The following is a 16,010-nucleotide window of genomic DNA, read 5'->3' as shown; positions in this document are numbered from 1 at the left end:
TTGGGAAGGAACCACTATTATCTATGGATACGTCAACTTCATGAAAGGTGATCTCTTCCTCGACAAAGTTCCTCGCTTGAGTGTTTTCTTGAGGTCCAACTACCATCGACGCGTAGGATACCTTTGTGTTCTCTGGGGATTTCCCTGCATTATCTTCTCGTGTGATTTCCATTATGACATCGTTATCCTGCATGTGATTTCTCTTATTTTCTTCTTCTGAGTCCATATGTACCATATCATCAAGAAGTCTTCCCTTATCCTGCCGGTTCCTTATTTTCTTGATGGCGCGATGCTCTTTTAGGATTGCCGACGCCAGATTCCTAGGGGGCGGTGGGGTGGTTATCGGTTCTTCTTGGTGTCGAGGGTTTGCTTAACCCTAGCTTCTCCATTTACCCAACAAAATTTGGTATTATGTTTGATTAAAGCATACATAAATCTATATAATTATTTCATTTTACTGTAAGCGAATATTAATATCAAACTATTTCACCATCAACCAATCTGATATTAAATTCTTTAAACAAAGTTAAGGTTCCAACTCTCGTGTTTACGAATGAAACAAATTGGGTTAGAAAGATAGCTCCCGTAATGAACATCTGTAAAACTTGATATGAATTAATCGATTAATAAAGATCAGATACCAGTGATTAGCTAAAAAATCAAACTATTTCTATAGGATTAGTTTCAAGCACGGTTAAGAGCGAATTATTAAAGATTGGCTCATGCTTCTAATGCACTGAATGCCGCAGATCTTCCAATATCTGATCGAGTCAAATAATTTATTTTTGTAATTATCAACTACATTTATATTTATTTTAAAACTAAATTGATGTTTAAACGTAAAAAATATACATAAATAAATAAATCGTTTGATTGAATTGAATTCCGAAGATCCGGTCTGTTCAACGTCCTTTACCTTCCCAAGGAAAACGAAAAACCAGTTTATATTTGGATATAGTTATAATACATGCATGGATTCTAATAAATGCTCTTCCCCAGAAGCCTAAAACTACCATTTCAACCCTATTTCTATGACTCCCTCACCTAACATATACAAATCTATACACAAAACATGTCTTATATCATCTACGCCAACATCTTCTAATCCTTTCTTTACCTTCTTCCTCAAACTCGAATGATGCAACTTCGGAAAACAGCAGTGTAGAGCTGAGCAGCCACTGATTTTCTGACGATCAAGGAAGCAAACGGAGTGAAACAGGAAGATCAGCATATCTGCTATGAGCCTCCAGTCAAGAAACAGTTACTGCTACCAGAACTGCCCATCGGAAAAGGTATATCGCGGACTTGAAACTTCACAGCACGAGTTCCGACATACTCGAGAATTTCCAGACACTCTTGTAGGTCTGATTCGCTAACCAATAGTACCCATTCATCTTCATCGTCCAAGTACTTGAGCTGGAATGTCCCATATTGGATTTTGAACCTTTTGGCAACTTCTTCGTATAGTTGGAAGCACCCAGAAGATGGCTTGAACTTAAAGCGGACAGTATCGTCTTTATAAGTAGCTTTCACCGTAATTTTCGAGCTGCTGTCGGCTGAAATTGTCTTCGGTTTTGTATCCTCTGCCTCCTCAAAACTCTGAGAACTTGATGAACTTCTATGCAACATCGAACCAGAGCCATTTAAGGAGTCTGTCATGCTTGATGTAGGTCGATGGTTATGTTCAGCAATCCTGTCATCTCTCTCCATTCGGATATCTATTTTATCAGCAGAAGCAGAAGCAGTAGCAGCAGCCAAAGAATTTGTGCTATGAGACACAAAGTGGTAGTCAGAATCCTCAACTTTTGGATTCCCCTCATTAAAACCCCACCTGTGACCTACTTGTAAATAAGAGCCATTAGTTACATTTTCTGAACAAGTCTTAGTCGCGGAGCCAAAGCTAGCTGACTGGAACAATCCCGAATCTAGACCAACCGACCTAGAGTCCAAGGTACTTTGAATGAGCACACTCCTTGCAGCATCTCGGTTGTTTACACCAACAGAACACTCATCTTCCTCCAACTTAAACACTGAATTTTCCCCATCAGGGCAAGATGCTAGTGGTGCTGATGATTTCTCTCTATCGGCAGGTTCATGTATTAGAGTGGGAGGGTTATTATTGGAGAATACTAATGCTTTCTGGTTATCAACTTCTTGGATAACGGTGCCTGCTGCAATGAATCCTCCTGTGGCTGGATCAAACTTTAATCCTCCTTCGACCCCTTGCACAGAGTCAAGAACAGTTTGTATCTTTCGTAACGATCGATTCACCTTGCTAATCTTCCGTGAAGGCCATCTCGAGATCCCATGTTGTCTGCATATCCTTTTCAGGGTAGTGGGGCAAACTACAAGGAGCAGGAAATAAAAGGTGAACCACGGATTAAAATATGTGGCATGGGCAAGTGCTCGGAAATAGTGTTCTAATACTTGAGTCGAGTATGTTCCCATGTTCTACCGAAGATTCATTTTTCATTAAGTACATATACTGATGCATATCAGAACATAGGTACAAAGATATCATCTTAGAACAGACACCCGAGTCCAAGTAAGATAGGTAGGTACGTTATTACTAGTATTAATAACTATTTGCTAGAGTACATAGACTCGTGAGCAACTATTTCTAGTTGCATTTATTCGTAATACGCAAGCAACAATTCTGCATTATTTCCTCGATTGAGCCAAAATATATTTCAGTCATAATTTGATTCGAAGAATTTCCTACAGTAAAAACTTATGGTCAAACCTTTTAGACATTATCTTAAGAATCTAGAGATTGCTCAAGAATTATTAATGACTTAAAAAGTTCATACTAAATGAATCATTCAAGAATATAGCTTCATACAGAAAACCTTTTAGGAAGCTTTATGTATATAAAGAGGTTTAGGAATGCAATGTGCAAGAGAATCTATGCTACTCAGGTCAAGTAGGTCGGATATAGGCATGTCCATTTCTTTTTAAAATTTTCCATGTATTTTATGGTCTTCGGACTATACCTGTCCAGACACGCATTGGATACAAATATCATATAGGATTATTCCAAGAAAAATGAAGAGATTGAGTATTGCACGACCGTATACAGTAAATTCAGCAACAAATGTAGGAAATTTCACAGAAACCAGATCATAATGAAAAATATAATAACTTAGAGATGCATATAAACAAATAATCTCAGGGCTTACCACCAATGCTTTTTGCAGCATCCTTCAGACTTCCGGAGAAGTACTGCTGAAGAACACTCAAGCTCACATTTTTTTCCGCTGTATTTCTCTTCTTTTCTATGTGCCTCCGTGGCACAGTCATTGCCTATAAAAATAGGAACTCACATATTACTCAACTGCGTAAGCTTGTCCACCAAGCCGTTCAGACATGAAAAATCAGCACCACTAAAACAAAGTTATGTATTCATACAGACAATCACATAGTTATGTTTACCTATTTCGTTCTTCCAATGGAGTCTCGAATAATATATCTAACAATAAACGTTCACTGATTGTCTAAATGCATTGCTCAAATAAAATTTCCGGAGTTTTTTATATACAAATCAAAGAAGGATCCATTTCATGTGTTTCATAAGTTAAGAACTCAAATCATACATCAAAAGGAAAGAATGCTCAACACAATACCTGTTCAGGAGAGCCATCTGTTTCCTTCCCTTCACTTGTTGGATTAGATACATTCAAGGGAACTCTATGGTTCAAGTTCATTTCAGAATCTGCAGATAATGCTGTTTCCGAGCTCCTGAAAAAAGACATAGGGGGGAAGTTTTGATCTGTTCCAGTCTGAAACTCAACTTTTGATCCTTCCCCAACAATTTCTGCATCTGAAACGGTTCTCAAACTCCGACATATTCGTTGCATGGTACCAGAGAGATTGTTCAGTAAGAGTTGCTGTTCTGAACTCCCTGTCATGTTAACCGGAAGGAAAAACTCTAGTATGTAATCATCGTCCCCGGTGTACGTACTCCTCAGCCTGATTGCAACGGCAGCATTCAGGTTGAACTTACGCGCATGATGGACAAGTGGATAATCATTTATGTTGTATGTTTTCACATCGGCAGAGAAGAACGGATGATTTGACTGAAGTGCTTTTCCAGCTATACCTTGACCTTCTTCGAGATAATGCTCAACACAAGCATGTACAAAATCTTGCATCTCTTTGTAATTAACATAACAGGCTGTATCTTCAATGCATAACACACACTTACCATCCTGAGCCATATTACCCTCTCGAACTCGTACTTTTATAATTTCATCCGTAACTTCCTCGGTGTAATTACAAGGAATCCATGTTAGAGCCAAAGGCAATCTATGAGCATGACATACAGCACGTAATACATCAGTTATTTCAGCTAAAGCCGCTCTCTGATTCCTGGAGAGGCACTGCAGAAAAAAGAAATGTAAGAAGAGGGCTTAGAGAAAAGGTACCGTACTTGTGTGTGTGTGTGTACAATTCAACATTAAAGACCATTTCAGAACAGCCGAAATGAAATACAAACGAACTTTTAATTCACCTGGGGAAGAAGTCGAGGAGGAGCAGTAGTCCTTAGATTCACAGCCTGCAAATAATACAGATGAAGGCAAATTTAATAAAATCAGCCATAACATTTGTAGCAAAATCACTTGGTATACAACAATAGCATGGCACCATAGAGCTAAAAATTTCCATTTTGAATTTCAGATGCTAGGCTATAAATTTATCTTCTATTTGACATAGTTAAGCCAAATAGTTCTTTTGGCCAAAGTAAAAATACAAAAATTTCCCTTTTTAGAACCAACGTGCATGATATTGCATCTGTAAATAGGTAAAAAAAATTTACTGCATGTCATGGTTACAAGGTTCATATTACATTACTTTAAGCTAGCAAAATTAAAATGTGTCTACTATTATTACATTAGATATTGCATTTATTTTCATGTATTACCTGGAAATTTGGGTGTCTGTGTCGTGCTCGTGGTCATATATTTTGCTTTCTATTACAGCAGAGTGGATGCAAAATATTACTACTAAATAGTAGCTCAACCGGCATCTTCAGGGCACAAGTTAGAGAGAGTATTTGTTATAAGCTATAAAGAGAGCTAGGTTCTTTGAAAAGCTATGTTACATTGTTAAACCATGTTTTATAATATTTTGATATAACAAATTAAGGTAAAATGTTTTTGGACTTTTTTTTTTATAGAATATTAGGCCTCATTAAAAACCCTCATCTTACCCTCCATATTACTATAGTAACATGAAGGACAATGGAAGAGGGAAAAGAGTGCCTATTACTTTTATTTTTTTTTATAGAAGTTGGAGGTCTCATTAAAAACTCCCTTCGTATTCGTTCACATACTAAAGGTATGTTAACGAACATTGGAAGGAAGAAAAGAGTACCTCAAATATTATTGATAAAATACCCGATACAAAAGATACCACGGAATATCCTCTCATGGTGATGTACACCATTACAACAAACACCTTAACCTCATATGACCTCATCCAAAGCCACAGTCAAATCACCTTACTTCTAATTACACCACCAGCAGTAGGAATAAAACAGAACATAATACAAATTAAAAGCAACACCTACAATCATATAGACTAAAACAACCACAATTGAAGAGACAAGATCTAATGAGACTCGTCTTCTTCAGGAGCCCAAGAGTTTGGTTTGAATGAAGGTTCTATCTCATGCACTATGACCTTGAAGAAGTTGTCAGCAACCTTCAATTCCACCATCGCATCAATTCTCGCATCAGCCTTTGTGAGGACTTGAATTTTACCCGATCAAAGGATGATGGAGACTGACAACTTTCGTCGATAGCTAGTAATAAACCCCACTTATCAGCAATGTTCTTGAAAGTATCACAATTCCATGCGTGAAAAGGAACACCCTCGCAAACTAACCATACTCGACGACACTTCATTACCAAACTCTCTGACCAAGCTTCGACTATGGAGAACCACTCTGCGAGAATCTTTGATTTATCGTTCTTCACGCTTCTCAATGAAGCATTGTCTTCGAAAATCATTAAAATCGCATTACCAGCAGCTCTCATTAAGGTGAAGCCAATGAGGCCCTTCGCTTGCATTTGTCTGGCGAGATGACCAATTTTGACAAAGTCCTTGCACCACCCCACTAGAGTGCCTATTACTTTTATTAATCAGGAGAATAATACACTGCCATCCCTTACAACAACTTTAAAACCCTTAACACTAATTACATAAGACTTAAACACCTCATCCTGTTGAAACCTCAACACTGATTACATAAGACTGAAAACAAAGCCTAACAATCATCCTATACCATCTTTAGCTAATCTGTCCGCTTCCCAGTTAGCAGCCCTCAAGATAAGCCTTAACGTAATATCTTTCCCTTCCATTATAGAGACGATCTCCTTCACTAAGGATAGAAACATAGGGGTGCTTAATTCCGGATTCTTGATCCACTTCAAAGCATTACTTGAGTCCGATTCTAAAATAATCCTCTTATTAAGACCAACACCTGAATCAGTCAACATGCACAACCTCCTCTTTATCGCCAATAATTATGCCATAATCGGAGGTCCCCCAACCTTATCAGAAAACCAGTGGATCAACACACCACTGCTGTCCCTTATGAGTCCACTTATACCACCTTTATTCCATCCATTCACCATCGCCCCATCAACATTAATCTTTATGAACCCATCTGGAGGAGGAACCCAACAAGTTGGTTGGGATCTACTTTTTTTCTGACTACCAACCGAATCAGCAAGAGTTAAGTCACCCACTAGGGAATCGAATGGGATCTGCACAGCGTCAAAACTAGTAGCAACCCAAGAGACTATTCTAAATCGAGCAATAAAGAACATCCTCACAACATCCAGCTTTCCTTTCATAAAAATAACCTCATTCCTACATTTCCATACCGTCCACAATACCGCCCTTGGGATAAATTTCCAAATACTGGAATTCGGTAGTAGATCATCCCACATAATAATAAAGTCTAAGATGTTATTTGGAATCACCAAAGAAACATTCCACAAATCCAAAAATCTAACCCACAAACCCCAAACTACCTCACAGTGCAGAAAAAGATGAGAAACAGATTCCACAAACCTGCCACACAACGAACATAAGGGGTCTTCAATCCTAGCACACCTCGCTTCAACAATTCCTCTTTAACAACCACTCTCTGATGAGCAACTTGCCATATGAAAGTTTCAACACGTGGAGGTGCTATCCCGGCCCAAATATATTTTTCCCACGTAGCCTGATTCCCCTGAATACCAACCGTATCAAAAAAATTATTAATACAAGACTTAATTGAAAAACAAACCTCTCCATTCCCTAACCAAATCCAGCAATCTTCCTCATCGAGAGACATTGAGATGTTGTTCAACATAGAAATCAGCTGCAGCCATTGTTCAATCAATCCACCAGATTTCTTCTCATTTGAATATCCCACACCCAGCCTGCAACATTTTTCACCCTAAACTCCACCACTTTACCCACTTTATTATTCGAAAGTGCATACAATCTAAGGAACATATCTTTGAGGGGACTTCTCCCAACCAAACATCATGCCAAAACTCCACAGAATGACCGTTTCCAGGTTTCAAACGCAAATTTCTCCTAATACAATCTCCAAACTTATCATTAGAAAAGAAATTATTAATCACTCCTCTCCAAATCCAAGAGGCACGAGCTGTCGAAGTATTCCCCAACATTTTGGAATTCAGGCCCAAATTGTTCACACAACAAACCACCCTCTTCCACCAAGAATCCTTTTCAGAGGCAAACTTCCATACCCACTTACCCATCAGTGCTCTGTTTAGAATAGCTAAATTCGGGATCCCTAGACCCCCTAACCTTCTCGGCTTACTGACCAATTTTCAGTTCACCTAATGTATTTTCTTCTATCTGTCGAACCCCCCCATAAAAATGCAGACATGATCGAATTTAATTTCTTCAACACGGTTTCTGGAATTCTAAAGATAGAAAGGAAATAAGTGAGAAGAGAACACAACACAGCTTTAACCAACACCACCCTTCCTGCTAACACTAGAGAGTTTGCCTTCCAAATAGTCAACTTATTATGAAATCTCTTCACGATTGGCTCCCACATTGCAACAGAAATTCTCTTGGACCCCAAAGGCAAGCCTAGATACTCTGCTGAAAAATTACCCACTGAGCAGCCAATTTTATTAGACCAATCAGCTAGCACCTCCTCCTCAACATTAATTCCAAAAATTCTGTTCTTAACTAAATTAATCTTCAGCCCCACCAATAACTCATAAATCAATAACACCCTTCTAATTTCTTCAAATCCCGAATTGAAGCTTTGGAAAAAATAATAAGGTCATCCCAAACTGCAAATGCGATAGCTTGAAAGAACGTTCTTGAACTCCTAACTCGAAACCCGAAAACAATCCCATATCCACTGCTTTAGTTAACAACAAATGAAACAATTCACCACCCAAATTAAATAACAAAGGGGATAGCGAGCAACCACGTCTAAGTCCTCTTTCAGTTTGAATTTTGTCTGTAGGAGTCCCATTTAGTAAAACCGAAATAGAAGCCGTTGACATACACTGATACATCCAAGAACACCATTTTTCAGCAAACCCCATTTTACCCATTATTTTAAACAAAACCAACTAATCCACCGAATCATAGGCTCTCTTGAAATCCACCTTAAAGACTACCCCCTCCAACCCTTTCTTCCTCCAAAAATCAATTCCTTCATTTGTTATAAACGAGCAGTCCAATATATTCTTTCCTTGAATAAACTCAAATTGAGATGGACTAATTATCTCATTAATGCACAAACTGAATCTTCTAGCTAGGACCTTTGACAAAATTTTATATAATCCTCCCACAAGGCTAATAGGCCTAAAATAATCCATCCCCTCCGGATTATCCTTCTTAGGAATAAGGGAAATAAAGTAATGATTCACCTCCAAGTCCCACTCTTTCCCCACATAAAAGTCCTTAAAAACAGCATAATATCCTCTTTCAAAGAAGACCATAATTTCTTAAAAAAACCTAAATTCAGACTATCCGGGCCAGGAGCTTTGTTGCTATCCGAGTTAGCAATTGCTTCCCAAACTTCCTCTTCCGAAAATGGCTTCTCAAGTGCTAAACTCTTTCCGACCGATAATTTTAGAAAATCCAGATCTAATTCCTCAGCCTCCAAAGGATTATTCTGCCTAAACAGACCATTAAAAAACTCCACCACTGAAGCTCTAATTAAGGTAGGATCTTCTATGACTTCATTACCCACTTTGAGGGACTTAATGCCATTTTCCTTCCTCTAACTACAGCACTATGATGAAAAAATCTGGTGTTCTTATCTCCCTCCATTCTCCATTTCATTCTTGATTTTTGCAACCAAATCAATTCTTCTTTCTTTTGTAGCTCCCATAATTCTTTCTCTGCTTCAATTATTGATTTCATTGACACCGAAGGAAGGCATTGTTGCATTTCCAATTCCATATTCTGAATTCCTTTCTCCAATAATCTGATTTTTCCTGGAAGCTCTAAATAACCCCTCCCAGACCATTTCTTTACCACATCCTTCACCCGCTTTAGCACCTTAGACATGGACTTCCCCTTTTCCTCTTTACAAAGTTTAACCAGCTCCTTTTCCATCATCTCACTAAACCCATCCTCCTCCAGTACATAGTTAAACAGTCTGAACGGTTTCAGCCCCCAATTACATTCTTTGTTCTCCAACAAAATAATATTGTGATCTAAAACAGACCTTGACTGCAATGATTGACTTATCTTTGGAAAACAAGTTAATAATCTCTGATCAACCAAAAAACGATCCAACCTCTGAACCGTTGGAACTTCCCTATTATTACACTATGTAAAACGACCTCCAGACAATGGCAAATCAAACAAATTGGCTTTACTCACAAAGTCTCTAAAAATATTCATTGACACCGAATTCACAGCTCCTCCTTCTTTCTCTTCCTGTGACAACACTGCATTGAAATCACCTCCTAAGCATAATGGACAATCAACATTATCCAAAAATGATAATAACTCCCTGAAAAACATCTCTTTATCTGCATCCACACTAGGGCCATACACATTAATAAAACAACAACTTCCTGGTACTCCTTCCAAAGTCCCTTTTATTACTACAAATCTACTATTAATGACTACATCCTTCACCACAAACTCCTTCTGATTCCACAAGGTTATTAAACCACCAGTAGAACCTATAGCAGGAGATACTGCCGAACCAGTAAGTAATTTTCCCCCCATTTTCCTCACCAACATATGACTAACAACCTCCAATTTTGATTCTGCAAAAATACAATTGTAGGTTTTTTCTCATCAACAAATCTCCTAATAGCTCGAGCTTTCACCCTTCTACCCAAACCTCTAACATTCCAAGACAACATCGACCACCCAACCATCATTAACATACTATAACCTTACTTCCCAGTTACAACTACCTTCCCTCTTTCGAGTTCCTTTCATTAACCAGAGGAACCATTTTGTCCATAAAAGCTTTCTCTCCTCCTTTGAACTTCACACCCAACTTGGAAACATTCCAACATTCCAATGCCTCTGCTGCCCCCTCTATCTCATTCACTGCAAAGAAATCAGACTCCTTACCATTGCAACTCTTAACTTCCTACCTCCTGGAATACACATTCTTATAGAAACCTCTCTCGATTTTACTTACTAACGCACATTTCCCAGAATGACGACGCATCACCGGTGAGACAGACCCGTTCTGCAAATTTAAAACAACTTCTCCAACATTAGTTACTTCTATAGAATTAATGCCAACAGTATTTGATCTTAAATTCCCTTGAATAGGCCCATTAGTTAGACTCCTATCCATGCTGGTACTAAGCCCATTTTCTTGAGCAATCGTATCATGGCCCGATATGATATCTCCCATGCTCCTCTCTTTTTCTCTCCCTTCATTAAAATCCTCTGACACTTCCTGTTGACTGGGAACACCACCTACTGCTGTCTCCTCAGAACAAAAGTCAACAACCAAAATATTTTTTGAGCCTAGTTTTCCTTTCAAATTTCCATCGATAAACGTACCATCTCCTTGTTGAGCACCCCGAACCCATGCTTCAACCCTGTCCTGAGATTCTGACAAGGACTACTGCCCCAGTTGCTCTTCCTGTCCTTCCTGAACGTCCCGCTGGCTCCAGTCCTACGAGTTCTCCTCCCATGGGTCCACTGTTCTGTCTTCTTCAACCACATCATCCAAGACCGAAAAAAAATCATCACTCCCTTCCACCTTAATTTTAATGATAAACGATCTTCCATGCGTATTGACAGAGACATGAGAAGGAATATCAAAAGGACTCTCCACCCTCAACAGCATGTGTGCCACTCTACAGCCCATTTTCTGAATTGTTTGCTCCTGGATCTTCACTAGCTTGCCCCATCTCGATGCCTTAATGAAACACCAAACTACGCAATAGGCTAATGGAACACAATTCTCATCCACAACAGATTCCAACCTTTCGAACCAGAAGGACAATGCCTCCCACTTATCTTCCATCGTTGCTTCTTTCTCCTCCACTGTGGAAGACTATCAAACATGCATTTTTTGCATATCCCAACCTTACCGCCTTGACATTGAATCCCTCAGTCCTTAATGCCCTCTGCACAAATTCTACTTCAAAAATCCCCTTACAAATTCCTGTTAAAGACGACCTCAGCCATATCCTCTCCTCCATTGGAATAAACACTTGCAGAGACTTTTTCACCTCCCTCTTATCTCCAACGTTACTCATCTGCTGGCCATCAACTTTTTTCACCCCCATTACTGTATCCTTATATGTCCTACCAACATGAAACTTGTTTAACAGCTCCTTCTTCCCTACATCATCCACTATGGGTATTGGTCCTTTCCCTTTGGACTCCTCTGCACCTGTATCTCTTGACCCCACCACCATATTTCGCTTCAAGTTCCTCGCAGCACTATTCCTCTGATATTTTGCAATTGACACCATTATCCTCCTCCCATTGATCACTACGTTATTCATACGTTCCATTGCCTTCAGCAAATCCTCCTTGCTTGCAAAATGCACAAAGGCAAACGTACTGACCTTATAGTTAGGTCTCCTATTAACAAACGGGATAAACACCTTAATCACCTTGCCATGAAAACTAAAACGTTTCCATAAAGTACTTCTATGCACTCCCCTACTAGATTATCTACGAACGCTACCCACGAAACTCCTCTAGGCACCGCTCTACCTTTGTCTAAAGAAGTATTCCCTTCGAACTCCACGTTCACTCTCTCTCTAGCTTTCTCACTCATGGTTATAAAATGTTTTTGGACTTGATAGTGTTCAAAAATAATTCAATTAAACTAGAATTTGAACGCAAAATAGTTTTTCTGGACAAGTAGTACTGATATTGTTCTTCAGTATCGATACTACATGAACAGTATCAATATTGTTCATGTGGTACCGATACCAAAGGTAAGAGAAGTATCGATACTCTCTTGGTAGTATCAATACTACCAATTGTTTTTCAAATTGTCAAAATTCCAGAATGCAAAATTAATACCGATACTCAAGGGGTACCGATACTACTATGCATAGTGGTATTGATAACATGAACTATAGTATTGATAATGTTTAAGCCCAACGTTCTTTAACTACTAGTTTATTTAAATATTTCAAAGATAGTACCGATACTCATTAAAAGAGAACCGATACTCCCTGTTCTGGACAGTTTTATTTTTACAAAAAATTCATCCCAACTCCTCCAAAACACCCCAAACGGCTACAAGCTCATTCAAACATATAAAAACAAGTCGATACACTTGAAGAAGATTACGACACCTATCAAGCAATAAAGATCAAGAGAAACTCTTTCACTCTTTATTTTCCCTTTTCTCTTGTACATAAGTGTTTTGAGCTTATTGTAAATCATTATTTTTTTTCTTGTGAGCTTAAATTTTGTAAACATCTACCTTGTGATATTTTTTTTATTTACATCTTTTATCCTTTTGTAAAAATGGGAGTGGTCCTATCTTAGTCTTTGAAAAGATGAGGTTCTGTAAAGATTACTCTTGAGCCTAGGAAAAGAAAGAACAAATTAGTGAATTTGTTAGAAAATTCTTAATGTGGAGCTAAGGTGGTGGATTTAGAGTTAATTTAGAAGTAGAATCACTATAAATTCTTGTGCAAATTGTCTATCTCTTTTTACTCCATACCCAAAATTTTCAAAAGGCTAATTCACTCCCTCTTGGCATTTTTCGGTTGACAAATTGAGCTTCAACAATCCTAACATACTTGATTGGGATAAGTGTTAGATAAGGATGATTGAGATTTGCAATCCAGCAACTTTTCATCAAATCCTACATTGAGTTCTTCATCTACGAAAATTGTGTCCGATATATACTTGGGCATGAATATCGGTTATAAGCTACAAACATAGCTAGGTTCTTTGGGAAACTATGTTACTCGGACTCGGGATAAATGTTGATACATATAATTGGACTTTTCCTTCCAACAACTTCTCAAATATTACGTTGGGTTCTTCATTTCTGACATTTGCGTCCGACATATACTCGGACATGAGTATGAAGTTATAGTCCTCCAAATATATTATAAAACTTTGAAAGAAAATATGATCATAAGCATGTCAGGCACATTCCCAGATCCAACATTCATCCCAAGGCTAATTAACATAGCTTTAATCATAGACCAAGCTCCAGAGTTTCCATTCAAAAACTTGTTAGTATATCAGAAAATGATATGAACTTCCACAAACGAAGAGTTTCCAGCAGAAAATGCATTATTTTCCAGTAGTAAAAGATGTACCAACATATAATATACCGTTGCAAAAACTGAAGATATAAAGAGATCTAGAATGGAAGAAACAACTCTAGCAGATTGTTAGCCCGTAAGTTTTTACCTCATCGAGACGATAATCTTCTTCACATCATCCATTGAAAAGGAGTTTATAATTTTAAACAAAGCTAATATGGTAGCCAAGGCAGTGATAGAGATATGTTTCTAAGTTACAGAGGTTCAGACCCTGAAATGCAAACTCTACAATTACAGAAACAGAAATATACTAACCTGGAGTGCAAGGCTGACATTTCCCATTTCTGAATCAAAATTGTGCTTTTCTTTCATAGTGACAAGTTCCAAAACAGCACAACAAGACATCTCAGAAGGTTCGAAAATTGGTAAGGCAATAGAACCACGGACTTCGTGCTTGATTGCGTGTGTAAACCGCAAGTACTCGACCTTACTGTAATGGATTACATTAGAAGTCCACTCGGGAACTCGAGAGATAAAAACACGACCAGGAAGCCCAGGGAAAGAACCCGGTTTCAGTTCTGCAGAGAAGATATATGTTCTCGAGATTTCGCGATAACCAGAAAGCATCTGGTCTAGCAAATATGGCTGATCCGAAGTGGTCAACATATATTGATCTCCATGCTTAATTGGAACCCAAACTTGTGCCAAAATGCCCCCTCCAGATGACTCCTTAAACAAGGACAGTGCTTCAAGCATCCTCTCCTCAAGTGATCGTCCAATTGGCCTAGAAACCGACAAATTAGCCAAATCCGAAGAATTATTTTGCCTATTGCCACCATTATTTCGTCTAATACTGACTTCTGCATCTGCAGAATCCCATGGATTACCAAAGTGTGCATCTGTTTGATGGAACACCATTGTATCAGCAGAAGTATAAGAACTACCCATGTCACTTAATGCATCACCGGCTTCAACAAAGGTACCGGAACTTTGTCCAGTAATATGTAACGAGTTGAAAGACGCATAAGGCAAGGGTGGATAGGAGGACAAACCAAAGGAGGCAAACGTTTGATCTACAGCTGCGGGGTTATTACACAATCCGGCATAAGTATCAAAGTTCATGAGCTCAGAAAAGCTGAAAGGATCCTCGGAAACCGAATTCCGATTACCATCACCAAACTGTTCACCACCCTCCATCTGAGCTCTCGGCGGAATCCAACAACCATGAGAAAAGGGGAACTCCATTTTTTCTCATAAAATTGAAAACCCAAACCAAACTAACTTCAAATTATGAATCAGCAAATGCTAGAGATCTATGAAAAATCTTTCACTCAGCCTAACACTTCCATTCCTAAAATCTTCCCCAATATTCTTCCCAAAACTCGGGAATTTCCTCAACAAATTCATCTATTTTCCTACCTTTCTTAAACACGAAATTCAAAATTGCCAAAATGAGATTTACCCGAAGCCAAACTTCCCCTAACCTGAAGATACCCACAAAGAAAAATCAAACTTCACCACTATGCTATACACATATTGGCTTACACACACACATACATGTAATATAAACCAACAAAAAGAAACAAATTTCCAATGACAAATAACTGCACAGATATCTCACATCTTAAGCTAATTTATCGAAATATATTTTCTAAAAATAGTAGTGGAAAGCTCAAGAAGAACTGACCTCAGGCACAGAGAGCAAAAAGGAAGATGACAAGTGAAATTTCAGTCTCCAAAGCCGCCGCAAATCACTGCAAGAAAAGTCCACTGCTTTCAATTAGTATTAGCTCACAAAACTCACCTCGGATTCATCCAGTTCTACATTATATATATAATCGTAATGAAAACCCCCAACAAATGAAATGAAAATTTAGGTGAAATGAAACCAAATATCAAATTCAAGACTAAGTGAACTATTCCCAATCAAAATGAAATACTTTCACTAAAATATTATATAACAAAGTAAGATAAGAAATTCCCAAAATTAGCAATAATTTTCCGTTTTCGTTTTTATTAATTCAAATGAAATTCAACTGAAATGAAATTCCAAATACTATAAGGGAAAAAAATCTAAATTATCCCAAAATATAAAATTTGAAGCTCCATGAAACTCTATATATATTAAACGAAACCCAGAAATTTAGAGGGAGGAGGAGGAAGTTACTATAAAAGGAAATCTTAGGGTACAGCGGATTTTTATGTTCAGAAACTTACTAAAATTGGAAGTTTGTTTGGTTTGGTTTGGTGTTTCTTGTTGGAGCTGAATTTAAGACT

At 38.1% G+C, this 16,010-nt stretch overlaps 1 protein-coding gene across 1 annotated transcript; it reads right to left on the bottom strand.

The window, feature by feature from the left end:
- Nucleotides 1-926: 926 nt before the first annotated feature.
- On the bottom strand, nucleotides 927-15,755 carry LOC120182511 (protein NLP8-like). The gene is made up of 6 exons (XM_039187475.1): nucleotides 15,421-15,755; nucleotides 14,049-15,217; nucleotides 4,511-4,555; nucleotides 3,624-4,379; nucleotides 3,180-3,303; nucleotides 927-2,345 (listed from the first exon to the last, which is right to left on the bottom strand). Exons 2-6 carry the CDS (start codon nucleotides 14,976-14,978, stop codon nucleotides 1,237-1,239), a joined length of 2,964 nt encoding a protein of 987 aa, XP_039043406.1. The 5' UTR covers nucleotides 14,979-15,217; nucleotides 15,421-15,755; the 3' UTR covers nucleotides 927-1,236.
- Between the last annotated feature and the right edge of the window lie 255 nt (nucleotides 15,756-16,010).

This window comes from Hibiscus syriacus, unplaced genomic scaffold (genome assembly GCF_006381635.1).
Source record: "Hibiscus syriacus cultivar Baekdansim isolate YM2019G1 unplaced genomic scaffold, ASM638163v2 tig00112674_pilon, whole genome shotgun sequence".
NCBI classification, from domain to species: Eukaryota; Viridiplantae; Streptophyta; class Magnoliopsida; order Malvales; family Malvaceae; genus Hibiscus; species Hibiscus syriacus.
Note: the sequence above shows the minus strand (reverse complement) of the source record. Positions and strands in the feature narration are given on the sequence as shown.